We start from the raw sequence: 27,483 nt of genomic DNA on the forward strand, positions 1-27,483 counted from the left end.
TGTACGGACTCTGTGTCAAATGTACAATACTGCTATGGGGTCAGTAATGCATTTCTTAGCTTCTAGCGCTATAAGTAATTTTTTGGAATGAGCACCATTGTCTGGAGGAAGAAACGTACTTCTACGGGAGAAACTCGCATCTGGGGAAGCTTCGTTTGCTGTACTTCCCCTCGCAAGGTCGCTTTCTGGATACGGCTTCTGAAAACATTAACATTCATTTCACTTTTAGGAAACACCAACTTTTGTCCGCTATAATACGGAGAGAAGCCTCCCTGCGCGAGCTCCAGCTCTGCGCGTGCGCAGAGCGACCTCCGCCGCCCGCTCCTGATTAGGAACCTCCAAACGTTGGTTCCTTGCTGTCTAGTGGCAGCTTCCGCCGGGCAGCTTTTACCGGAGCACGGAAAGGGCGGGCCACGCAGTTCAGAATGGAGCAACTGCGGGTCCTGAAGCGCGGGCTGCAGCAGGTCACCGGCCACGGCGGCCTGCGGGGCCTCCTACGGGTTTTCTTCAGGTAGGAGGCCAGAGCTAGACCCAAGGTCTCTGGGGACGGACCTCTGCTGGCGGTTTTCCTGGAAAGGGGCCCAAATCGGGTCTCTTTGGAGGTCCACGGTGCCTGTCAAGGACAACAAGTTCAGTCCCAGTGTTGAGTTCCTTGGACAGAAGTCTCTGGATCTAGCTCAGCCCCGAGTGACAGAGCTGTGACGCAGGGGTTAGGTAGCTGGGCTGCTCAGGACCGAGTCCTTGGGTGTGATGAAGCTTAGCATAGCAACCTTTCTACCCCCATGGTGACCTTGGGCAAATTTTCCTCTGCACTGTGTACAGTAAGAAGTTGAAGGAGGCGATCATGCCAGCCTGATTATCCCCATAAGCAGCAGCAAATCCAGGGAGCCATTTGGAGACTCGTAGTACACACTGAATAATCCACGGGACACTCCTAATACGAAGATGAAGTACTTTGACTCCCTGAAGGTTTTGCTAACTTAGTGTCTCTGGGTGCGGGGCTAATAGTAGATACGTGGACCGTGCTTTGAAAGTAGTGTTTTAGATGTAATCCAAGCACATCTGTTGCATTGTTCATTTTTCCCAACCTGGATACATGCTGCTGGGCCAACACAGGACTCTCCGGAGCTCTTTGCCGGAAAGTTGAGTTGTGAAAGGTGATTCATGAGCGTTGAGTGGCTAGAGCCTTCTGCTGAAGGCTTGATGTGTACAAGCAGTGAGCATCCCCAGTTTCTCCTCGTTCTTGTGGTTGACGCCGCAGTCGGTGGTACTCTCACTTTATTTCTGGTTTTGCCTTGAACAGTGAATCATTCTGAGATGCCTTTCTTTTCCCCCTGTGTACTTAAAGGGCAAATGATATAAGGCTCGGTACCTTGGTGGGGGAAGACAAATACGGAAACAAATACTACGAAGACAACAAGCAGTTTTTTGGTGAGTGCAGTATTTATATATATAAATTGGATTGGGGTTGGGATTCTGAGTCTTATCTGTGACGGCCGGCATGAGCTGATACAAAGTTACCTGGAAAGGAAAACTCAATAGGATTTAAAAGATGGGCAGAAGAGAGGGCTCAGACAGTTTGGGCACCTACCACCATACATAGTGACCTGAAATACACCCGTCAACGATGACATACCTCATCTTTCAGGAGAAGGAAGTCAAGCCATCTATCTATCAGCTCAAACTATTCTGTAGAGGTATGTAAGCCATATTTACATGGCTGCAAGCTGGTGCCCCAGAAGTTTGCATTTTGTTCTATAGCCATAATATTTTAAACACAAATGTAAAACCTCAGGCTTTGGTCAGTTTTAAAAAGTCTGAGCTGGCCATTGTGGTGCCTGTAGTCCCACAGGGCAGGGGCAAGAGACTTGCCAAGGTTTGAGGCTAGCCAGGACAGCCTGGGCTACAGAGAAACCCTACCAAGCAAAAACCAAAAACCAGATTTTTTTTATTGATGAAGCAGCCAAGGCTCAAGGAAATGTCTTCACCAAAGAGGCTTGATCTTACAACTGAAATGGCAACAGAACCCCAAGAAGATATTCTTTCTCATTGTTTTGTTGTTAGGAATTAAAGTAACTCCTTCTCCCTCTTTTTTCTTCTGTTCTCATGCTAAAATATAAATATCTTTATTTTTTTCTAGTTATTAAAATGATATGAGTGTTGTAAATATTAAAATTTGGTGTATAAAGTAAGAAGTGAAGGCTGGGGGCTGGGGATTTAGCTCAGTGGTAGAGCGCTTACCTAGGAAGCGCAAGGCCCTGGGTTCGGTCCCCAGCTCCGAAAAAAAGAACCAAAAAAAAAAAAAAAGAAGTGAAGGCTGGGCTAAGAATATTAAGTGAAGAGAGAGAGATTGCTGAGGACCAGCTCTGTCATAGTGTAAATCTGTTGTCAAGGCCTAGTCTATGAAACCTTTCCCATGGTCCATTCCATCAACCCTGACTGTCCCCTGCCTGGTTGGATTACAGATCATGTTTAGTTGTCTGTTCTGTTTTTTTTGTGATGTGTGTTTTCTGTGCCGCTCAGTCTGATCTTGAATTCAGCTGTCCTGCCAATGGGCCTAATGGAAACTTTGAGTGCCGTGTGTGTGTGTGTGTGTGTGTGTGTGTGTGTGTGTGTGTGTGTGTGTGTACATACTATGTTGGGGGTATGTGTATATGTAGTATTTGGGGTGTGTGTGTGTATGTGTGTGTGTATGTATACATACTACATTGGGGGTATGTAATAGTTGGTGTATATATGTGTATACTATTTTGGGTGCATGTTTGTGCTTACTATGTGACGTGTGTATGCAGTATGTATAGTGTGTATGTGTATACAATATTAGGTATGTATGTGTAATATGTGATATGTGTAGTATGTGTGTACATGTGTGTATACAATGTTGAGTGTATATGTGTAGTATGCGGGGTGTGTGTAATATGTGTGTGTGTGTGTGCTATGTTGGGTGTATGTATGATGTGTAGTGTGTGTGTAGTATGTGGACTGTGAGGATGTGTAGGCCAGAGGACAACCTTGGGTATTGTTCCTCAGGCCCCATTCACCGTCACGTTTTTCTCTTCCACTGGCCTGGAACTCACCAGTTAGACTGAGCTGACTCAGCCAGTTTGCCCTGGGGGCCCACCTGCCTCTGACTGGGTTGGTGTTAGGTGTTCTTACTGCCATGCCTGGTGTTCATCTAGTTATTCTCATTTAATGTGAGCTCAGGGGATTTAACTCGGGTCCTTGTGCTTTCAAGGTAAGCACTCGTTGGGGATTTAGCTCAGCGGTAGAGCGCTTGCCTAGCAAGCGCAAGGCCCTGGGTTCGGTCCCCAGCTCTGGAAAAAAAAAAAAAAGAATCGCACACGTCAAGGTAAGCACTCTTCGGACTACTTTTCTCTCCACCCTGAAAACGGTAGACGGGCCACCCAGCTCCTCTCACAGAGAGCTGATAAACAGTAACACAGCCATACTGTCTTATGCCATGAACTATCTACCCTTTATAAATCTCACCGGTTATAGAAGACTCCCCCATTTCCAAAGGAGCTCAGTGTTCCTTTATGGATTAGGTTATTTAGAAACCCAGAATCAGTGTGTGCTGTTTTGCGTACATTTTTGCTCTGGTCCCCAGAGAACTTTTTTTCTGGGCAGACAGGACCAGGTGTGTGGGGAGAAGCGAGAATCCTCCATGGTGAAAGGGTTGTGAGCCCAACCCCCAGCTCCATCCCTGTTCTGCTTCATAGTGCCCCAGGATGTCATCCCTCAGACACCACTGTTATATTGAACAAAACGGTACTGTCTTCCTGGTGTTATGTGCATATATTTCGAAAACTTACCTTCATTTTCACTGACTTCTCCCACTCAGGCCGTCACCGATGGGTCATATACACCACCGAAATGAATGGCAAAAACACATTCTGGGATGTGGATGGAAGCATGGTGCCTCCTGAATGGTAAGCTAAGTCAGCGCGGTATTGGACAGGGAGCATTTACTTCATGAGAGAAGAAAGGCATTTGCTAGTGAGGAGAGTCTGCTTCAGGGCACAGTGGTCAGAAGTTACAGCTTCAGTGGCTTCAGACAGCAGTCAGTCCTTTTCTCATACTCTGTGAGTCAGGGTCTCTAGGCAAACAAGATGGCTGTCTCTGTGCTGGGAGGTCTGGGGCCTCAGAATTCTAGACTCATGTGAAGAGTAAGGTTACACATCAGCTGGGGACATAGCTGAGGCTGCAGTCAGAACAGCTTCACGCCTGTGGTTCTTCAGGTGAGTGCTCGAGAAAAAACCAGCAGAAGCCATGCGGCCCTGAGACCTGGCCTTAGAAATGATAGCACGTCCATCCTCTGTGCATTGAAATGATTAGAAAGTGCTGCCCCGGGGTTGGGGATTTAGCTCAGTGGTAGAGCGCTTGCCTAGCAAGCGGAAGGCCCTGGGTTCGGTCCCCAGCTCCGAAAAAAAAAAAAAGAAAGAAAAAAAAAAAAAAGAAAGTGCTGCCCCTGTTCAGCCTGAAGGCACGTGTGTTGTGCGTGCGTGCATGTGTGTGTGTGCATGTGCTTATTTTATTTTTTGATTCTTAAATTAACAGATCTGAAAATTCCTCCCAGTTGGCCTAGAAGTTTTCATTTAAGAAAATTTAAAAACTAAAAACACAGCTAGAAATTGCTGGCGTGATCTTGGAATCCCATCTATTTAGATGGTTGTGGCAGGAGGTGACAGCCCCAGCCTGGGCAGGAGGCTGAGCAATGGCTCACTGGCCAGTGCTCACCCAGCGGGAGTGTGGGAAACAAGCAGCAGTAAATAACACCCTAGAAACCATTGCAGAACGGCAATGGCTGATGTTCTGTTTCAACTGGACCTGGTCACTAGCATAGGCTGGGGGGGGTCTGTCGAAGAGGAAATGGGTAACTATACAGTACACTCTTCAGTTCTAGACTCCTGGAAGTCAGGCATGTGGCGTTAGTGGGTGACAGGAACACCCGACCCAGGAAGTGCCGGGCCTTCCATGATCTGGAGACACACACTCCACCAGGAGAGCGGCAGCCCCACTTCACTTTGCCCCTCGGCGAGGATCCCACCAAGGCTTTCCAGATAGTAGTTTTTCTAAAGGAGTAGTATATTTATTTGTATTTCACCGTGAGAGTTCTCGGTTCTTTCTAACATTAACTTTTTCTAGCAATTTAAGTATACCCAATAAAATGTTCCGTTGTGGTGGAGACGATCTAAGTTTGCACAGCCTAGTACGGCAGGCACACCTGGCCCACACACTTTACAATCGGGTGATACGAGGAAGGCGATGAGTCTTTTGAACAGGGCTTCAATCCGTAACCTATGCTGGGCTGGAGCTCATGGTGATCCTCCTGGCTCAGCCTCCTGAGTACTAAAATAACAGATATGAGTTAATCATTTATTAATGTATCCAGCCATTTTGTTTAAATTAAATCGGCTACTTGATTAGGCATACAGTTTTCCTCGCTGTTGGGCAAGAGAACATCTTTCCTCATAAGTAGTCTTTCATGTGGGCCAGTACTTGAACTAACTGGGAACCCTAGTACCATGCAGGAAGTTACTGGTTCTTACTGGTAAGCAGCAGCAGCCAGGAGGTGATACATCCTGGCTGGCTGTGATGCTTTAAGGGGAAGAAGCTGGGTCTCTGTTAAGGTCTGAGGAGCTCTGTGGGTCTTGGGCTGCAATCTCTACAGGCCCAAGGTCAAGCATGGAAATGCTATTTTGTCACCACAGGGCAGTAGAGCTCAGTAGCAGAGCACTCGCCTAGGAAGGGCAGGGCCTGTGTTCAGTCCACAGTAACTAACTGAAGGACAGACAAGAGTCTGTTAGAGCCGCAGAAGGGACTGGGTGAGAGTTGTGTTAGAAGGTGACAGTTTCCTCCCAAGTCCGGTTGGACCGCAGGTTGGTCAGGGTGTCACAGAAGGCAGGCCATGGTTTCCCTGTTGCACTCTGCCATGTGGCTTCTAGTCTGGATTTATCCCCTTATTCATTATAACTTCTGTCAGTTCATTAAGATGTCTGCCAGGTTTCTCCTAAAAGAAGAAATTACTTAATTTCCTTCTGTAATCCATTAGCATTTTGTGAGGAATATGTTGAACTTTTATATTCCATTCATATTTTTCGATCTATTTTAGTATCAATTCCGGTTTGAATGAGTGGGTTATAAACAGTTTCTATAATTTGTTCTTTTCTTGCTTAAGTTGGGCTTGGTTTCAGTATTGGGAGCCCATTTGGAATGCCTTTTGGATGCTTTTGAAATGAGCCTCCTCGCAGTGCTCCCCTTTCCCCTCGTGGTTTCTGTCCCAGCTTTGCAGACAAGGATTTCTGTGCAGGAGATGGGTTAGGGCAGGCCATCAAGCCTGGTGCCTGTCAGGTGCATGAAATGCAGTCCAGGCCGAAGGAAACTGAAGAGCCTGAGATCAGATCTTTTTGCTGTAGCAGTTTTGCTAGACGATAAAACTTGAATGAGACCTGAAGCCTACAGGATAGCGGTCGGAGAGCCATTGAAAGTCAGTCTAAAAGGCTGGACATGAGTGTAACGAGGAGGGCATATTCCTTGGAAAAGGAACTGACTTAGTGCTGATACAAAGCTTCAGTGGTCTCCATTGTAGACCAAGCCAGCCATGGCATTCCTGTAGACAACGGCCATGACTCTTCGCTCTTCCTGTAAAGGCGGAGAGAGATGAGGAAGCCAGGGGACAGTGTTGGAAGCCAACAGGGGTCGGTTTATGAAGTTTAAGGAAAGAAGGCATTCATTTCCCAAGTGATGTAACAGTCACTTGGGAAGCAGCAGGAACCAGAGTAGAAGCTGCAGCAACTTATCCAGAGCACGCAGCTGAGGTCACTGATGAAGGCGGCTGTGCTAAAAGAGTCAGCATAGAGCCAGCCTGATGTTGGAGAAAGATTCCTCTGCACAGGAGTGTCCTCGCCAGAGTCGAGACAGCAGTGCCTGGCCTCAGGGTTCACAGGGTGACCAATGCCGCTGATGGCTTCAGGCTAAAGTCAGTGGTGTTTGCTGTTCAAACAGCCTGTGGTGCTCTGAGGAATTGTGCTGAGACATGTGGTCTGCCAGTGAAAGGGCAAAGCAGAGGCACTGTGCCTGGTGATTTACTGCTGTGGCTGTGGAGGCCAACCGCCCACTGACTGACAACACTGACTAACTGCTCGAGGGGATGGGCGAGGGAGTTAGTGCCTACAGTCCACCAACACACACCCCTCATGGAACCGGACCGAGGAGTGACCTGACTTTCCTTTTTCTTTTTTTTTTTCCGGAGCTGGGGACCGGTGACCTGACTTTCAAGACATAGTTACAAAATATGTCCAGTAGTTACAGCTACAAGATTGCTCTGACGGATGGGTGCAATTAATTGAAAACCCAGGAAGGAGTCACCATTCGGAAACCCCTGGGAACAGTGATGAGTCATGGGAGGATGTGAGATTATCAGTGTGGACTCCAGCCCTCATGAATGGCCTTGAGGGGCTCAGGACCTCAGAGGGAGCGGTGACTAACCAAGTGGTCAAGGAGCAAGAGAGCTAGAGTTAGAAGTAGACGTGAGTCGCTGCTGTGACTGCATTGTGAAGTATTCCTGGATAGGGTAATGCTCGTGGGTTGAGGAAGAGAGACCTTTTGGGATGGTGTTTGCTGGCGATGGCGCTGTGAACCGTGCTGGGATAACAGCAAAGGTTCAGGGCATTTCGTCAGCTTAGTTGACAGTGCAGTAGATGGTTTGAGAGGCCTGGGTCTTCTGAGGGTAAAATGCCATCAAACAGCTCTGTGAGAATTCCTTACGGGGGACTCGACTGACAGGGCACACTTTGGTGTCATTTTTAAGTGTTCTTTTAAGAAAATGCCAGGAGCTAGAGAGCTGACCGAATGGATAAAGCACTTCTTGTGCAAGCGTCAGGGGCCGAGTTTGGATCTCCGGCACAGGCACTCAAAGTCCAGGGTGATGGTCTGTGCCTGTAGCTCCAGCATGGGAAACAGTCAGGAACGTCCCAGAGACTCACTGGCCAGACAGCCTAGCTCCAGGCTCGGTGGGACCCTGTCTCAAAAATTAACTTCTGGTCTCCACACGTACTGCTTCATGGGCACATGCACCAATGTATGTGTTCATGTAGTATACACATAGACTCAAGAAAAGGAAGAGAAATTTGCCAGGCTAGGGGTGGAGCTCAGTGGTAGAGTCCCTACAGAAGAGACAAGACTTCCACAGCAAGATGATTCAAGATGGCTAGCAACTTTTATCAATAAAGTATTACAAATTAGGGGGTATGTAGTATTAGGGGCAATACTGCTGCATATGGCCTAGAAGCCAGCATCATGTAAGCTTAACTTTTATGTGCACAGTCCACCAGAAGGCTTCTCGTGACTCACTGCCACTTTCCTTAGCCTGCTGCGGAACCCACACTGTCTCAGGACATTCCTCTAGTGGCTTTATATCCCCTTTCTTGTTTCCTGCCTCACACCACACATTATATCCCCATCTCCCCAAGCCTACATCAGTGTCTTTTCATTACTATACCCGCTGGGTTATTCTTTGTGTTTCAAGCGCTCCAATGCTGGTCCCCCAGTAGACTCCCACCTCCCATGTGGACGTCCTCCTTACACCAGTTTGCCTCCAATACACACACGTGGTTGCTCTGTTCTTAAGGGCACCCCTCTTAGCATGAATTTTCTGATTCACCTTGCTGGGCTAGGTGCCAGCTTGGGCCCACCTTTTTTAAATTATTTTTTTATGTTAACATATAGAATGATGAGTCCCACTGATGTTCTCATCCATATCTGTAATAATGTTTGGTCATATCTTTCCTCTCAGCGTGGCCTCACTTTATGGCTTTTGTATTCTGGTTGCTGTGTAGATTCAGGGAAGAGGGTAAGGCATAGTTAGGCTAATGCCTTAAGGAAGCGCCGTGCAGTGAGTTGTCTGGCAGGAGGTGACAGCTGCCAGACCAGCATGCTAGTGACCCAAGCTGAAGATTAGGGTTGTGTTGGTTGTCAGTCACGGGCACCAGTTATGAAGCAGCCTAACACAGCAGACAAGGGCTCACACACACTCTTTGTTAGCAGTTGGGTGTTTCCCGAGAGCCTCTGCTCCGGGCCTTCCCAGAGCTACGGCGGAGGTGCCATCCGGAGCTGTAGCCTTTGCTTGGGAAGGCTACACTGCCACAGTGCCAGGGGTCCCTTTTGCACAGGGACAACCCAATAGTTTCCAAGAGAAAGCAAGTCCTCTCTAGGTGGAAGCCAGGCTTGTTAGGAGTAAGCCAACTGGTCTCACCCCTACTCTAACAGTGGGCATTGCACAAGGGGCAGATCCAGAGAAGTAGTCAGGAGGCCTGGTGCAGTGAGCCGAGTAAACCTCTCTCTCCAGAGCTGCCTTTTCACTGGAGTGTATCACAGCAACAGGAAGCAAAACTAAGACATGTGCAAAACTTAAATTAAAAGGGTAAAGAAATGTTCACTAAGGAGCTCTGTGTGGTGGCACATATCTGTAGTTCCAGCGCTCCATAGGCTGAGAGAAGCATAGAAAATTTGAGGCCAGCCTATACTGTGGAGCAAGACTTTGTCTCAAACAACAGCACCCTGCCCTGAACATTTGCTCACTTTAAAATCCAGATTACCTGTTCTGTGGTCGTCGTTGTTGCTGTTGTTGTCATCGTTGTGGTTGTGGTTGTTGTTGTGTCTTTGACCTGATCACTGGTGATAGAGTTCCCAGGTAGGGAAGGCAGAAGAAGGCTTGGTAGCCAGGGTTCTCTTTTGTAGGCAGAGGGGGGTCTGGAGAGTAACGTTGAGAATGCTCAGGATAGAGCGTGAGGCTAGAGACAGGATCTCAAGTTTGGCTAGTGTACTATGTAATATAAAAGAAAACGGCCTTGGTGACATGCCTTGCTCACTGCTCTGGAGACCAGGTAAGAATGTGCTGTCTGTATCGTTAGGAAATTGAGCTCCGATTGGTAAGCTGCATGCGGCGGCTTGAAGGAATCATAAAAGCTTACCCGTTAGGTGTGCTTGGGCTTGCCTCAGTGCTGGTGTGCATGGAAATGCCGTGTTCCCTGCGGGGATGGGAGTCGTGCTGTGCCGTGTCTGTAGAGATGTTGGCTGTGGAGGAGCAGGAAGCTTTAATCACAGGCCAGCTCCTGCACCTGCTGGATACGGCTCATCTCCTGGAGTGTGTGCTGTGTCCTCTGGGAGTAAGGGAACACAGCTCCTGATAGCTGGGTGAGCTGTTGCTTCACGAATGACTGCAGAGCTCACGGAGAGGAACCTGTGATGCTGCCCAGCTGGCAGGTGGCGGTTCTGCCCTCTGCTCTGAATGGGCACGAGCCAGGGAGGCCTGTGCTAGCCTCCCAGCTTGTTCTGCAGCTGCACAATGTCCTGGGGACAGGTTTTCTTCCAAGGCATTGGTGATTTTTGTTAGAATCAGACATCTTTAGTCTCTTGTCAGTTTCCCTTACTCTTCCTTAATCCTGTGGGGGGGCAAGTTCACTTTATGGATCCTGTCTTTGCTTTGAACAAGTAGGAGAGTGCTTGCGTGTGTGTGTGTGTGTGTGTGTGTGTGTGTGTGTGTGTGTGTGTGTGCGCGCGCGCGCGCGCATATGTGTGGTGGGTATCTTGGAAGGGCACTGGGCTGCATGGGCCTTAAAAGTAAAATGTTGAGTAAAAGTAAAGTGTCTGTGACCCCGCACAGCACTCTGCCCACAGACTCTTGTAACTGCTATTCAACGAGGGCCCTCTGCATGTCTGGCACCGGTGCTGCGTCCCTGTGAGGAGTGAAGTACACATGGCCTCTGGGAGTTTACCCACCTAATGAATACAACTGGGTAGAGTCATACGACTCTACAGTTCTTTAAGATTAGAATTTTTTAATATTTGTATTACTTTAAATGCTTATATAGAATAATGTCAAAGTATTTACTTAAGTAAATACTACATATTTTATGCCACTTTTATTTCCTCTTACTCTTATTGTTAAGTTACCCATCATCTCCTATCTTGGTAGTAATGCACAAATGTCTGTTTTTGTCGGGTGTGCTAGTTAGCCTGAACATAGACTTGCTTACATAACGACCGGGGAAATAGTGAGTAGCTACATAAAACTTGGCAGGGTTGAAATGTTACTGAGTGTGGAGAATAAAAGCATTGTTTTCTCTTAGTAGAAGTAGACTTACCGTCTGTGATTTGATGTGTTGGAACCCTGACTTGCTTGAAAATTGTAGTGTAATGGCTTGCTTGGATTTTCCCTGCAGCATGTAAGCCAGGTCTCCACTTGGTGGCACCTTCTGTTCATTTTTAGCTAACGTGTCTTTTTCCTCAGTGTAGAACACTTATGTCTCCTTATATTCTGAAATCTCTCTCAATCTCCCTTCCTCCCTCCCTCCCTCCCTCCCTCTCTCCCTCCTTCCCTCCCTCCCTCATTTTCGGATGGGGTTTTTGTTTGTTTAAGAACAAAGTCATAGAAAGGATTGTGTGGTGGAGGTGGGGTGGACAGAGAGGACTCAAGCGCTTCACTGGATCGGGCTTGGCTGTCGGTACCAAAGTGCTGAGTGAGGCCGTTCAGACATGGGAAGGATGCAGCGGGTCGTGGTGGTCCGTGCCCGCATGCTCAGTAGTAGGGAGGTTGGGGAGCGGAAGCAGGAGTTGCAGGCTGGCCTGGACTGCACACCACCAGCCTGTGCTGCATGGTGCCTTGTACTAGGGAGACAAGGAGACAGGGACGATAGAAGAAAAAAAGGAGGGTGGGAGAGGGAGAGGTAGGGTGGCAGGTGGCTCAGCATAGAGCATTTGTGTTCCCTGTACAAGGCCCTGAGGTCAATCTGGAGCTCCGCAAAGACACAAAACAAAGCCTGATTGCACAGTGTAACTGTTAGAGAAACCTTGGGAACCCAGAGGAACTTGGTGCCACCTTCAGATTCCCTCACCCGGACCACAGATACGGGTCAGCTTTTGTAGAAAAGAATGTGTTCTTGAGAGGGTGGTGTCCTGCTGTGCTGCAAAGCCTGGTTCTGAACTCGCAGGCTTAGGGGATCCTCCTGCCTCAACCTCGTGGGTGGCTGCTGCCTCTGTCCCCTAAGAATCCCAGTGGAGAGAAGAGATGGTAGTTTATTGTCACATCCTCTGTAGAAGAATGTTTGTGATTATAAATTATAAGCATTTGTATTTGTGACATATGCATATAATTTGCTTTTTCCTCCCCCACTGACAGACATTTCCTGCATCTCAGTGACATTCTGCCTGTCAGTTAGTGTTCCAGTAGCTGGGGGCTTTGGTACAATGGCAATTTGTATTTAAAATTAACATCCCATTTATTGCAGCTGTAAATCTTAAACTGTAGTTCTTCTTAAGCCTCGAGGCTTAGCTCATAAGCAGAATAACAAGATTAGTAAATTGAATACTTTCTGCATAAAAATAAAGAATAATCATTTTCTTTTGTTCCTTGATGGATGTTTGATAAACGCTAATGGAAAGGATTAAATCCTCTAAGCAGTTATATCTATTTACACATTTAGTTCATTATATTATTTTAAGCATCTTAGGTTACATCTATAAATTTAACATATTTAATTTTTCTCAGTTCTTCAAATGCCCAGTGAATAGAGTATCAAGCCAGTGTTCTAATCACATAAGCAATTCTTTTTACCCAAGCCAGAAACTTCAGGGTCGTTTCGACTCTTCCTTCTCTAGCATCTGCCAACTGCTTTTCTCTGCCTTGCTTCCTCTTAAGCTATCATTAACGTGTCGCCCTCAGCGTTCACCGTTCTGCCTCCACACGGGCTTCATTGATATCATGTCCACCCACCCTTTTGTCCCCCTCCCCTGCTCCCTTTTTAGAATTGTGTTATTTGTGACAGTGGGGTGCTGTGAGGTAGGAGAGGGGTGTATGTCACAGCGCGTAGATGGGGCCAGAGAACGAGTTTGTGAGGTTGGTTCTCTCCCTCCATCTTCACGTGCATTCTAGGATCCCACTCAGGTCCCAGGTTTTCTGGCACAGCTTCTGCAGCCGAGCCGTGTCGGCAACCCGCTGCTTCTCTCCTCTCCGAGCACGTCTGACTGCTCCCAGGGACCTACTCCAGGCCACATGTGCCCTTCTTGCCTTCTCTAACAGCAGTCCCAATGGTCGGACTACATTCTCGTGGCCCGCTCCTGCCGTTGTCTGCGCTGTGGGGCTTTGTGATTGGTGTTTTGGTTTGTTTTGTTTTGTTTTTAAAGATTTTATTTATTCATCTTATATATGTAAGTACACTGTGGCTGTCCTCAGACACACCAGAGGAGGGCATCAGATCCCATTACAGATGGTTGTGAGCCACCATGTGGTTGCTGGGATTTGAACTCAGGACCTCTGGGAGAGCAGTCAGTGCTCTTAACCACTGAGCCATCTCTCCAGCCCTGTGATTGGTTTTTTGTCTTTGGTTTTTACTTCCTGTGCTGAGGATGGATTTGGAGTCTGTGTGCAGGTCGTACTGTGTTGCTGAGCTATCCTGAGCCCATAATAAAGTCCGAGGGGTAGTGTCTTCGCTCTGGTTCCACTGCGGTGGTTTGTGTTGTATCTGGAGGCTTTGCTTATTATTTTAATTGACTGAATTTTCAGAATCAAGTCTGGACGCTCGGGCATATGAGACAAGCACTCATCACAGGGCTCTACGCCAGCCCACTCGCTCTTTCCTTTTTCTGCCACCTCCTGTGGACCTACTGTGTGGGCCTCCTAGTGAGAAAACACTTCCCATGACCTATCTTGGTCTACAAGGCTCCTATGGTCTCCGTGTGCTCCAGCCCTGTACACTGTCGTGTGTTTCCCTGGGGCCTTGTTGACTGTTCATTCTTAAACTGTGAGCACAATTCCATGTGAGCTGTTCCTGTAGCCTCCATGGCGCACATGTTTTCTTTAGTAAGTGTTGCTTCCCAGACTGCCCTGTAGGGAAGAGGCCTGCACTCCTCACTGCCTCCCTACTGACCTCTGCCTCAGCCAAGTGTTTTTGTTTTAATTTTCTCTTTTCTTGAAAATAGAGTCTTTTCTCATATAACATATCCTGATTACAGTTTCCTTTCTCTGTCCTCCGTGCTCCTCCCTACTTTCCTTTCTGTCTCTCATTAGAAAACAAACAGGTTTCTCAATAGAATAAGATAAAACAGAAACTAACACAACAGAATAGGGCAAAACAAACAGAAGAAAAAGAGCACAAGACACAGAGACCCAGTTGTTTGCACACTCAGGAGTCCCATCAAAACACCAACTAGAAGCCATAATATATATTCAAAGGGCTGTATTTGTATTTCTGGGTCTGGATTACCTCACTCAGAATGATTTTTTTTCTACTTCAAAAAAATATGAAATCATGAAATTCCCGGCAGATGCTTAGCATTTGTTGTGTATTTTCATTCCTCGTGTTATTCTTCAAATACCATTCTAAAACGGCTTCTTACATATAGTCGCTTCAGATAAATGTTTGTTGAATGGAGGTAGATGTATTTTCTTTGAAGCAATCATTTTTAGATACAATTGTCATTTGAGTACTTAATGCAGAAAACCCACTTCTTTGTGTTTTTCTTCGTTATTTTTATTTTACGTGTATAACTGATTTGCCTGCATGTATGTGAGTGCCCCTTCTAACTTGGAGGCTAGAAGAGGGTGCCTTATTCCCTGGGTTACAGACAGTCATGAGTCTCCATGTGGATGCTGGGAACAGGATGGGGTCCTCTGCCACACCAAGAGGCCCTCTCACCCGCTGAGCCATCTCTCCAGTGCTCCTCTGCCCCATACTTTTTTGAGACAGGGTCTCACGTGGAAGCCTGGCTTGCCTGGAACTAACTGTACAGACTGCCAGGGACTGGCAGAGATCACCAGCCACTGCTCTGCCCGCCTGTCCTCTGGTAAACCCATGTACCACTACACCTTAAAATCACACTAAGAGATCGTGTTCTAAGAAACTATAGACTGAATGATTAGATTTTTTTTTTCCCTACCGTTTTAAAAAATATACTGGTTCTGTCATGTGGCCGAGTCTGGCCAGCCACTCACCACCATCCTCCTGCTTCAGTCCCATAAATGCTGGGATGACAGGTGTGTGCCACCAGCTCTGTTTTGATTTTGTTTTTGATACAAGGTTTCATGGAGCCCAGGCTGGTCCTAAGCTTGCTTTGCAATCCAAAGCTGGCACTGGACTAGCAACCCTTCTGCCTGTAAGCCCCCATGCTGGGGTTACAGGAATCCAAACAAGATTCTTATATTTTCAAAGAAAGGTTAATGAAATTTCCTATACCTGGGATATAGAAATAAGCTAGGGTTTTTCTTTTAAAACAAGGAACCATTCATATTGCCAATATCCAGAATATATAAAAAAATCTTTATTGTATCCATAGGTTATCATGACTATGATTATTCTGGATATATTACAAGTAGTAAATTACATAAATAAATATTTTCAACAATTTCCGTGTGACTGTTATGAAAGGCATTGCATGGTAGAAATGACCTAGGAAAGCATTCATTAAGACAGACTAAGAGAAACTGTCTACCACTAAAACATCTGCGTGCTTTAAATGAAGTAATGCTGTTTTAAATGCACTATAAGCTAGATGAAATGAGACTGGAGGTCATTAGAATCTATTTATAATTTCCAAGTAGGACAGAAGACTTGGGTAGGATTTATAAGCCATTTCCTGAATTGGTTTGATAAACAGTATGTCTCTTTAATATACTTGACTTTTTCTTAAGTAATATCTTTGCTTCGGAAAATAAGAAAGGGAACAAACAGCCCATTATCCCGTCAGATGAAACAGTAACTACTAACATTGATAACCTGTCATGCTGATCTCCTTTTCTATGTGCATAAATCCATTTGGCCTCATTCTTTAACATTTTAAGTTTTTGATTTTATTCATTTTTATGTGCATTTGTGCATCCATGAATTTGTGCACCAGATGCATGCAGGAGCCTGCTGAGGCCAGAAGGGGCATCAGACCCCGTGCAACTGGTGCCAAACCCACCAGATGGGTGCTGGGAACCAGACCTGCTTCCTCATCAAGAATAATGAGTTCTCTTTTTTTTTTTTTTTTCTTTTTTTCGGAGCTGGGGACCGAACCCAGGGCCTTGCACTTTCTAGGCAAGCGCTCTACCACTGAGCTACATCCCCAACCCCAATAATGAGTTTTCTTAACCACGGAGCCATAAATCCAAGTCCAAAATGTCATTTTTAGGGGTGTGTGTGGGTATCTACCTGACAGCCAGATAGGCAGCCATGTATATGGGTGTCTGTAGAAGCCAGAATAGAGCGTCAGATGCCCTGTGGCTGGGGTTATGATGTGAACTCTGTGTGTGCGTGCGTGTATGTGTGTGTGTGTGTGTGTGGCAGGGGCTGGGGGGGGTGTTGCTAGAGGAACTGAATTTCCCTGTTTTGATAATCACTGTCTTTGCTCTGCCACTCTGGACAAACCAAGTAAAGTCTGTGCACTGGGTCTCCCGCTAATTAAAGTGGAGGTATTATCTCCAATTTATTAATTATCCAGTGAATTAATGGTTTTTAAATGTTTAGAAAAATGCCCATAATTTACAAATGCTATTTAAGAATTGTTTAAAAAATTAACCGAACAACCTGCTTTTATTTTTTTTTTTTTTAATTAACTTGAGTATTTCTTATATACATTTCGAGTGTTATTCCCTTTCCTGGTTTCCGGGCAAACATACCCCTCCCCCCTCCCCTTCCTTATGGGTGTTCCCCGCCCAACCCTCCCCCCATTGCCGCCCTGCCCCCATAGACTAGTTCACTGGGGGTTCAGTCTTAGCAGGACCCAGGGCTTCCCCTTCCACTGGTGCTCTTACTAGGATATTCATTGCTACCTATGGGGTCAGAGTCCAGGGTCAGTCCATGTATAGTCTTTAGGTAGTGGCTTAGTCCCTGGAAGCTCTGGTTGCTTGGCATTGTTGTACTTTTGGGGTCTCGAGCACCTTCAAGCTCTTCCAGTTCTTTCTCTGATTCCTTCAGTAGGGGACCTATTCTCAGTTCAGTGGTTTGCTGCTGGCATTCGCCTATGTATTTGCTGTATTCTGGCTGTGTCTCTCAGGAGAGATCTACATCCGGCTCCTGTCGGTCTGCACTTCTTTGCTTCATCCATCTTGTCTAATTGGGTGGCTGTATATGTATGGGCCACATGTGGGGCAGGCTCTGAATGGGTGTTCCTTCAGTCTCTGTTTTAATCTTTGCCTCTCCCTTCCCTGCCAAGGGTATTCTTTTTCCTCATTTAAAGAAGGAGTGAAGCATTCACATTTTGATCATCCGTCTTGAGTTTCGTTTGTTCTAGGGATCTAGGGTAATTCAAGCATTTGGGCTAATAGCCACTTATCAATGAGTGCATACCATGTATGTCTTTCTGTGATTGGGTTAGCTCACTCAGGATGATATTTTCCAGTTCCAACCATTTGCCTACGAATTTCATAAACTCGTTGTTTTTGATAGCTGAGTAATATTCCATTGTGTAGATGTACCACATTTTCTGTATCCATTCCTCTGTTGAAGGGCATCTGGGTTCTTTCCATTTTCTGGCTATTATAAATAAGGCTGCGATGAACATAGTGGAACACGTGTCTCTTTTATATGTTGAGGCGTCTTTTGGGTATATGCCCAAGAGAGGTATAGCTGGATCCTCAGGCAGTTCAATGTCCAATTTTCTGAGGAACCTCCAGACTGATTTCCAGAATGGTTTTACCAGTCTGCAATCCCACCAACAATGGAGGAGTGTTCCTCTTTCTCCACATCCTCGCCAGCATCTGCTGTCACCTGAGTTTTTGATCTTAGCCATTCTCACTGGTGTGAGGTGAAATCTCAGGGTTGTTTTGATTTGCATTTCCCTTATGACTAAAGATGTTGAACATTTCTTTAGGTGTTTCTCAGCCATTCAGCATTCCTCAGCTGTGAATTCTTTGTTTAGCTCTGAACCCCATTTTTTAATAGGGTTATTTGTTTCCCTGCGGTCTAACTTCTTGAGTTCTTTGTATATTTTGGATATAAGGTCTCTATCTGTTGTAGGATTGGTAAAGATCTTTTCCCAATCTGTTGGTTGCCGTTTTGTCCTAACCACAGTGTCCTTTGCCTTACAGAAGCTTTGCAGTTTTATGAGATCCCATTTGTCGATTCTTGATCTTAGAGCATAAGCCATTGGTGTTTTGTTCAGGAAATTTTTTCCAGTGCCCATGTGTTCCAGATGCTTCCCTAGTTTTTCTTCTATTAGTTTGAGTGTGTCTGGTTTGATGTGGAGGTCCTTGATCCACTTGGACTTAAGCTTTGTACAGGGTGATAAGCATGGATCGATCTGCATTCTTCTACATGTTGACCTCCAGTTGAACCAGCACCATTTGCTGAAAATGCTATCTTTTTTCCATTGGATGGTTTTGGCTCCTTTGTCAAAAATCAAGTGACCATAGGTGTGTGGGTTCATTTCTGGGTCTTCAATTCTATTCCATTGGTCTATCTGTCTGTCTCTGTACCAATACCATGCAGTTTTTATCACTATTGCTCTGTAATACTGCTTGAGTTCAGGGATAGTGATTCCCCCTGAAGTCCTTTTATTGTTGAGGATAGCTTTAGCTATCCTGGGTTTTTTGTTATTCCAGATGAATTTGCAAATTGTTCTGTCTAACTCTTTGAAGAATTGGATTGGTATTTTGATGGGGATTGCATTGAATCTGTAGATTGCTTTTGGTAAAATGGCCATTTTTACTATATTAATCCTGCCAATCCATGAGCATGGGAGATCTTTCCATCTTCTGAGGTCTTCTTCAATTTCTTTCCTCAGTGTCTTGAAGTTCTTATTGTACAGATCTTTTACTTGCTTGGTTAAAGTCACACCGAGGTACTTTATATTATTTGGGTCTATTATGAAGGGTGTCGTTTCCCTAATTTCTTTCTCGGCTTGTTTCTCTTTTGTATAGAGGAAGGCAACTGATTTATTTGAGTTAATTTTATACCCAGCCACTTTGCTGAAGTTGTTTATCAGCTTTAGTAGTTCTCTGGTTGAACTTTTGGGATCACTTAAATATACTATCATGTCATCTGCAAATAGTGATATTTTGACCTCTTCTTTTCCGATCTGTATCCCTTTGATCTCCTTTTGTTGTCTGATTGCTCTGGCTAGAACTTCAAGAACTATATTGAATAAGTAGGGAGAGAGTGGGCAGCCTTGTCTAGTCCCTGATTTTAGTGGGATTGCTTCAAGTTTCTCTCCATTTAGTTTAATGTTAGCAACTGGTTTGCTGTATATGGCTTTTACTATGTTTAGGTATGGGCCTTGAATTCCTATTCTTTCCAGGACTTTTATCATGAAGGGGTGTTGAATTTTGTCAAATGCTTTCTCAGCATCTAATGAAATGATCATGTGGTTCTGTTCTTTCAGTTTGCTTATATAATGGATCACGTTGATGGTTTTCCGTATATTAAACCATCCCTGCATGCCTGGGATGAAGCCTACTTGGTCATGGTGGATGATTGTTTTGATGTGCTCTTGAATTCGGTTTGCCAGAATTTTATTGAGTATTTTTGCGTCGATATTCATAAGGGAAATTGGTCTGAAGTTCTCTTTCTTTGTTGTGTCTTTGTGTGGTTTAGGTATAAGAGTAATTGTGGCTTCGTAGAAGGAATTCGGTAGGGCTCCATCTGTTTCAATTTTGTGGAATAGTTTGGATAATATTGGTATGAGATCTTCTATGAAGGTTTGATAGAATTCTGCACTAAACCCGTCTGGACCTGGGCTCTTTTTGGTTGGGAGACCTTTAATGACTGCTTCTATTTCCTTAGGAGTTATGGGGTTGTTTAACTGGTTTATCTGTTCCTGATTTAACTTCGATACCTGGTATCTGTCTAGGAAATTGTCCATTTCCTGAAGATTTTCAAATTTTGTTGAATATAGGTTTTTATAGTAAGATCTGATGATTTTTTGAATTTCCTCTGAATCTGTAGTTATGTCTCCCTTTTCATTTCTGATTTTGTTAATTTGGACGCACTCTCTGTGTCCTCTCGTTAGTCTGGCTAAGGGTTTATCTATCTTGTTGATTTTCTCAAAGAACCAACTTTTGGTTCTGTTGATTCTTTCTATGGTCCTTTTTGTTTCTACTTGGTTGATTTCAGCTCTGAGTTTGATTATTTCCTGCCTTCTACTCCTCCTGGGTGTATTTGCTTCTTTTTGTTCTAGAGCTTTTAGGTGTGCTGTCAAGCTGCTGACATATGCTCTTTCCTATTTCTTTCTGCAGGCACTCAGCGCTATGAGTTTTCCTCTTAGCACAGCTTTCATTGTGTCCCATAAGTTTGGGTATGTTGTATCTTCATTTTCATTAAATTCTAAAAAGTTTTTAATTTCTTTCTTTATTTCTTCCTTGACCAGGTTATCATTGAGTAGAGCATTGTTCAATTTCCACGTATATGTGGGCATTCTTCCCTTATTGTTATTGAAGACCAGTTTTAGGCCGTGGTGGTCCGATAGCACGCATGGGATTATTTCTATCTTTCTGTACCTGTTGAGGCCCGTTTTTTGACCAATTATATGGTCAATTTTGGAGAAAGTACCATGAGGAGCTGAGAAGAAGGTATATCCTTTTGCTTTAGGATAGAATGTTCTATAAATATCCGTTAAGTCCATTTGGCTCATGACTTCTCTTAGTCTGTCCACATCACTGTTTAATTTCTGTTTCCATGATCTGTCCATTGATGAGAGTGGGGTGTTGAAATCTCCCACTATTATTGTGTGAGGTGCAATGTGTGTTTTGAGCTTTAGTAAGGTTTCTTTTACGTATGTAGGTGCCCTTGTATTTGGGGCATAGATATTTAGGATTGAGAGTTCATCTTGGTGGATTTTTCCTTTGATGAATATGAAGTGTCCTTCCTTATCTTTTTTGATGACTTTTAGTTGGAAATTGATTTTATTTGATATTAGAATGGCTACTCCAGCTTGCTTCTTCTGACCATTTGCTTGGAAAGTTGTTTTCCAGCCTTTCACTCTGAGGTAGTGTCTGTCTTTGTCTCTGAGGTGTGTTTCCTGTAGGCAGCAGAATGCAGGGTCCTCGTTGCGTATCCAGTTTGTTAATCTATGTCTTTTTATTGGGGAGTTGAGGCCATTGATATTGAGAGATATTAAGGAATAGTGATTATTGTTTCCCTTTATATTCATATTTGGATGTGAGGTTATGTTTGTGTGCTTTCATTCTCTTTGTTTTGTTGCCAAGACGATTAGTTTCTTGCTTCTTCTAGGGTATAGCTTGCCTCCTTATGTTGGGCTTTACCATTTATTATCCTTTGTAGTGCTGGATTTGTAGAAAGATATTGTGTAAATTTGGTTTTGTCATGGAATATCTTGGCTTCTCCATCAATGTTAATTGAGAGTTTTGCTGGATACAGTAACCTGGGCTGGCATTTGTGTTCTCTTAGGGTCTGTATGACATCAGTCCAGGATCTTCTGGCCTTCATAGTTTCTGGCGAGAAGTCTGGTGTGATTCTGATAGGTCTCCCTTTATATGTTACTTGACCTTTTTCCCTTACTGCTTTTAATATTCTTTCTTTATTTTGTGCGTTTGGTGTTTTGACAATTATGTGACGGGAGGTGTTTCTTTTCTGGTCCAATCTATTTGGAGTTCTGTAGGCTTCTTGTATGTCTATGGGTATCTCTTTTTTTAGGTTAGGGAAGTTTTCTTCTATGATTTTGTTGAAGATATTTACTGGTCCTTTGAGCTGGGAGTCTTCACTCTCTTCTATACCTATTACCTTAGGTTTGATCTTCTCATTGAGTCCTGGATTTCCTGTATGTTTTGGACCAGTAGCTTTTTCCGCTTTACATTATCTTTGACAGTTGAGTCAATGATTTCTATGGAATCTTCTGCTCCTGAGATTCTCTCTTCCATCTCTTGTATTCTGTTGGTGAAGCTTGTATCTACAGCTCCTTGTCTCTTCTTTTGGTTTTCTATATCCAGGGTTGTTTCCATGTGTTCTTTCTTGATTGCTTCTATTTCCATTTTTAATTCCTTCAACTGTTTGATTGTGTTTTCCTGGAATTCTTTCAGGGATTTTTGCGATTCCTCTCTGTAGGCTTCTACTTGTTTATTAATGTTTTCCTGTGTTTCCCTAAGTGTGTTCATGTCTTTCTTGAAGTCCTCCAGCATCATGATCAAATATGATTTTGAAACTAGATCTTGCTTTTCTGGTGTGTTTGGATATTCCATGTTTGTTTTGGTGGGAGAATTGGGCTCCGATGATGGCATGAGGTCTTGGTTTCTGTTGCTTGGGTTCCTGCGCTTGCCTCTCGCCATCAGATTATCTCTAGTGTTACTTTGTTCTGCTATTTCTGACAGTGGCTAGACTGTCCTATAAGCCTGTGTGTCAGGAGTGCTGTAGACCTGTTTTCCTCTCTTTCAGTCAGTTATGGGGACAGAGTGTTCTGCTTTCGGGCGTGTAGTTTTTCCTCTCTACAGGTCTTCAGCTGTTCCTGTGGGCCTGTGTCTTGAGTTCACCAGGCAGCTTTCTTGCAGCAGAAAATTTGGTCTTACCTGTGGTCCCGAGGCTCAAGTTCGCTCGTGGGGTGCTGCCCAGGGGCTCTCTGCAGCGGCAGCAACCAGGAAGACCTGTGCCGCCCCTTCCGGGAGCTTCAGTGCACCAGGGTTCCAGATGGTCTTTGGCTTTTTCCTCTGGCGTCCGAGATGTGTGTGCAGGGAGCAGTCTCTTCTGGTTTCCCAGGCTTGTCTGCCTCTCTGAAGGTTTAGCTCTCCCTCCCACGGGATTTGGGTGCAGAGAACTGTTTATCCGGTCTGTTTCCTTCAGGTTCCGGCGGTGTCTCTGGCAGGTGTCCTGCCGCTCCTGGGCCCTCCCCCACGGGAGCCCAGAGGCCTTATACAGATTCCTCTTGGGCCAGGGATGTGGGCAGGGGTGAGCAGTGTTGGTGGTCTCTTCCGCTCTGCAGCCTCAGGAGTGCCCACCTGACCAGGCGGTTGGGTCTCTCTCTCACCGGGTCTGGGAGCAGAGAGCTGCTGCGGGCCGGGATCCGCGGGTGTGGGACTTCCGGTAAACACAGAACGTGCCCGGTCCTAGAGAAATTCTGCTTCCGTGTGTCCCAAGCTCACCAGGCAGCTTTCTTGCAGCAGAAAATTTGGTCTTACCTGTGGTCCCGAGGCTCAGGTTCGCTCGTGGGGTGCTGCCCAGGGGCTCTCTGCAGCGGCAGCAACCAGGAAGCACAACCTGCTTTTAAACCTTAAACTGTGTCGTGTTTTATCGAGTGATGTCTATACTGTAATTTATAGTGAGTTTAGTCCAGTGGCTTCCTCGTGCATAATTTAAGAATTCCCTTTTATTCTTGGCTTTGTTCTTTCCATTTTCTCGCTACTATGCTACTATAAATAAAGCTGTGATAAACAACCTCCTCGTACATGAGCAGCAGCCCAGGTGGCCTCCTCTCTTTCTTTTTTTTTTTTTTTTGGAGCTGGGGACCGAACCCAGGGCCTTGTGCCTGCTAGGCAAACACTCTACCACTGAGCTAAATCCCCAACCCCAGGCCTCCTCTCTTTCAATTAGCAATAATCACTTCTTGGATAAACCTCATTGGCTACGATACTGCCACTGCGCAAAGCTTGGCCTCCTCTCTTCAAGGCAGATATCTACAAGGAGGAGGGTTGAATAGAGCACACATGGCTTGTACAGTTTGGAAGAAGCCTTGTATTTCTGTCAAAGTCTGTCTGATTTAAACATCTTATGATTCCAGTGAGTATTTTAAATAAACTACATTTACTATGACGTTTTAGATGCTTATTATCTCTCTCAAGTACTTGTCTTAGAAGACATTACCTCTTGGTATTTCTAAGTACTCTGACACTATCTGGAATTTTTAAACTTAATTTCCTTTTTTAAACGAACCCATCTTAGCAATAAGTAGAGACTTTTGCTTTCCCCAGTGGTGTGACCAGCCAGCCCTTCCCCTGGCTGACTTGCGCCTGCCGGGCCTGGGAGTCTTGCTGTCTGCTGTGCTTCTGTCCCAGTCTCTGTACCTGTTTGTGACTTGACATTTGATATCTGTTAGTGGCAGTCTTCCCGGCCGTTCCCAGCATCCACAGTTGTCTTGGGTGGCCATCCAGCTGATTTTAGAATGACATCATCTAACTCTGAGGGAGAACCTATTGGGGACATAATTCAGGAGCACTGGAGAAGTAGTAATGCCTATGTTATCAAGCTTGGAGTTGGCCATCTTGTAAAACCATATTTGAGTTTTCAAACTTTCTATCAGCTTGTGTTGGGTAGCTGGGGTGGGCAGGATTAAAGTAACCGTTGCTTGTTATCTTTGTGGCCATTCTGTTGATACACCAGTATATTTGAGAATTGATTTTTTCCTTAGTGTTACATCTTTTCATTAGAATTCTCTTTTTGCTGTTGTAACTTTTCTGCTTTTTGCCAGTGTTCTTATTTGTGGCCTTAGGGACCCTGCCAAGGTTTTTCAGTGTCTAGGTAACATCAGTCACCAATTTTGTAGACAGGGCTCTTAGAACGTGGCGTCTTTAAGTCATTTGAATAAGTATGACCCGTAATTAAAAATACTTTGCAAATAAAATATTTTGGTGTAGAAAAGCTACCATATAAGAGCTACCATTTTCCCCTTTTATTTAATAATCATACGAAAAAAGAAGGGTTGCATTTTTAGCCTGGTAGGCTATAAACATTTCATTTCTTTGTATCCATTTGTAACAATTAGTGTGTGTATGTGTATGTGTGTGTATACGTGTGTATGCGTGTGCGTGGGCTCGCGCACACACATGTTTTAGGTTTTGAGTTTTTGACAGGATTACACTCTGTAGACCAGGCTTGTCTCAAATTCCCAGAGGTCGGTGTGCCTCAGCCTCCCCGGTGCTGGGACTAAGGGTGCTCTCCACACATCCAGCGGATTGCTGCTTGCTTATCTCCTGAGGCTTGCCTGTATCCTTGCAAGGATTTCAGCTTTTATAAATTGCAATAAAAATGATCTTTTTCTTGCATTTTCTGTGAACTCTTCAATTTCTCACTTAGGTAACCAAACAGGCATTTGCCAGCCCTGGACTGTGGTTTCTTAAATACCATTTTAACCTTCAGCAGTCTCAAAAGCAATTAATTGAAAAAAGGTTTTCTTTATGACTTAGACTGACTCAGTGAGGTGAAAGCCGGCTCTTTCCACCGTGTCTTCAGGCCACATAAGGAAAGCCTTGGGGTGTAACAGGCTTTGACAGCTAATCTCTCAAGGATCGACAGAGCCGTCTCACAGCCAGCAGCTGCCAGGGGCTCCACACTTTGTTGCTTGTCCCGGCTTGTATGTCCCGGTCACTAGAGTAATCCTGTGGCTTTAGTGCCTAGGTTCTCAACCGAAGGTTGTGACCCCTTTGGGGGTTGAACAACCCTTTTACAGAGGTCACCTAAGACCACCAGAAAACACAGATGTTTACATTAAGATTCACAGCAGTAGAGCAGTTACGGTTATGGTAGAAAGCATGTTATGGTTGGGGGCACCACAGCACGAGGAGCTGCATTAAAGGGTGGTGCAGCATTGGGAGGCTGAGAAGCACTGCTCCGGAGGACGGAGGGTAGACATCAATCCAGCTTGAACAGGCTTCTTCATTCTTCACTGTTCACCACTCATGATAGAATTATTAGACTGAAATAGGGGTTGAAATATATAAATCTTGTTTTACTGGTTTTAGCCAGCTGCTCATCTGAGCCCATCAATCCTGCTAGCATCTGGCCCCAGCTAGCGATGTGCTCAGCTTCTGTTTGCTTGTTGAAGTAAAGCCTTTTCTCTTCTCGACTCGTGGCTCTTTCTCCCCTCAGGGCTCCAGGGTCTTGAGAGATCTGATGTGATGGCTTCTCCCTCTCCCTCCTCTCGTCCTCCTGTAGATGCTCTGCTTGGCTTCTGCTGCTTTTCTGTCTCTTGAACTTGCTTTCTTATTCCTGGGCTCTTCCATTGCTACTCCATGTTGAGCCAGGTTCTTAAAGTGTTGGTGGCAATAAACACCTTTACCTGCTGGTGCGTGTCTCTGCCCTGCTGGAAATCTAATTAGATATCCTTTGAAGCCAAAATACTTAGGAATTTCAAGCTACGGTTTTATGTATCTGTTTGTTTGAGACAGGGTTTTGCTAACGTAGCCCAGACTAGTCTAGAATTCCATCCTCCTACTTCTGCCTCACCACCGCAGGATAACAAACACGCCGCCATGCCCACATTAATGTTGAACCTCTGAGTAACGGGGAAACTTTTTCTCATTTTGTTTGAACATCGGTGATGTTCTAACCTAGGTCTCATCCATGCCTGACCCTGTCTCTATTCCTAAGCTACACCCTCAGCTCTGGAAATTGTATCCTTACTCCATTCACATGTGAACACTTTCAGAGCCCCCCTCATTTTTACAATGCATTCTGAGTCTCAGCGCCTTCAGTAATGGCATAGTGAGTATTGTCTAAGAAAATAAAGACAATTGCGAAACAACAAGGTGACTATACTCATTTTTAAAAGCTAACAACTACTACTTGCTGTCCAGTATCGACTGGTTTTCTTGTCTGACAGGACAGTTCATTTTAAAGGACGAATGTGGAGTATTTTGAGCAATGTTGTAACACTTACATAGTTTTTTTGTTATAACTGTGCAACACACACACACACACACACACACACACAGCTAAAAAACTAGACAAGTATTCTTGCACCAGTCCCTCGATTTAGTATTTTTAATACGAGTTGTTTTTCTGTGGTGTTCAGCCTCCAGGTTGAGTTGAAGACATGTGTAGAAACCGTTTTCTCCAGCAGGACCCTCATGGATTTCAAACTGAGGCTTTGTGAGCCAGAGTAACCTGAATATTAAATATTCAGAACGAGCCCTTAAATCCTCACACTAACTTATGCTAGGTATAATCGACTGCAGAGTGACATCTTTACATCCAGTCAGGATCCGTGTTATTTATATGCACACTGAGTTAGAATTTTACACCAATGTTTTCTGTGTTTGTAATATGTCAAATCAAGGTGTAACTGAAAAAGGATGGCGCCTTCAATTAGAGGCGGAGTAACAATGATGGTGGGGAGGCAGCAGGTGCTGAGCGCCCATCTGGGCAGGGATTCTGCGTACTCTGCTGCAGGCTGACTTTGACCGTAGCTCACATTTCTCTCTTCAGGCACCGCTGGCTTCACTGCATGACTGACGACCCTCCAACAACAAAACCACTGACTGCTCGTAAGTTCATTTGGACAAACCATAAGTTCAATGTGAGTGCTACTCCAGAGCAATACGTCCCTTACTCCACCACCAGGAAGAAGATCCAAGAATGGGTGCCACCCTCGACACCTTACAAGTGACAACAGTGAACGCTGTTCCTAGCACTTCCGGGCTAGTTCAGGACTGTCCTTAGCTGACCATGAGCTTGATTAAAATTGCTTGACCCAGCAGCGTCTTGTGCGTTTGTGCTCTCTGTCATTCATCCACTGTGAAGTAGAAGCTCACACATGAGGGAGGGTGATTGACAGGTCACTGAGAAGGGC

The 27,483-nt window shown here is 45.0% G+C and overlaps 1 protein-coding gene and 1 pseudogene across 1 annotated transcript; one reads left to right on the forward strand and one right to left on the reverse strand.

The window, feature by feature from the left end:
- Positions 1-403: 403 nt before the first annotated feature.
- Ndufa12 (NADH:ubiquinone oxidoreductase subunit A12) lies at positions 404-27,390 on the forward strand. The gene is made up of 4 exons (NM_001106781.2): positions 404-511; positions 1,349-1,431; positions 3,842-3,929; positions 27,120-27,390. Exons 1-4 carry the CDS (start codon positions 426-428, stop codon positions 27,298-27,300), a joined length of 438 nt encoding a protein of 145 aa, NP_001100251.2. The 5' UTR covers positions 404-425; the 3' UTR covers positions 27,301-27,390.
- LOC134479957 (U4 spliceosomal RNA) lies at positions 23,499-23,567 on the reverse strand (annotated as a pseudogene).
- Positions 27,391-27,483: the final 93 nt, after the last annotated feature.

The sequence above is a fragment of the Rattus norvegicus genome, chromosome 7 (genome assembly GCF_036323735.1).
Source record: "Rattus norvegicus strain BN/NHsdMcwi chromosome 7, GRCr8, whole genome shotgun sequence".
Lineage (NCBI taxonomy): Eukaryota > Metazoa > Chordata > Mammalia > Rodentia > Muridae > Rattus > Rattus norvegicus.

Bases quoted from the DNA above. Each gene is read 5' to 3' on its own strand.
- Ndufa12 (NM_001106781.2), top strand. From the start codon at position 426: ATGGAGCAACTGCGGGTCCTGAAGCGCGGGCTGCAGCAGGTCACCGGC. The intron at 512-1,348 runs GTAGGAGGCCAG...GTGTACTTAAAG, and splicing joins CTCCTACGGGTTTTCTTCAG to GGCAAATGATATAAGGCTCG. The intron at 3,930-27,119 runs GTAAGCTAAGTC...TTCTCTCTTCAG, and splicing joins AGCATGGTGCCTCCTGAATG to GCACCGCTGGCTTCACTGCA.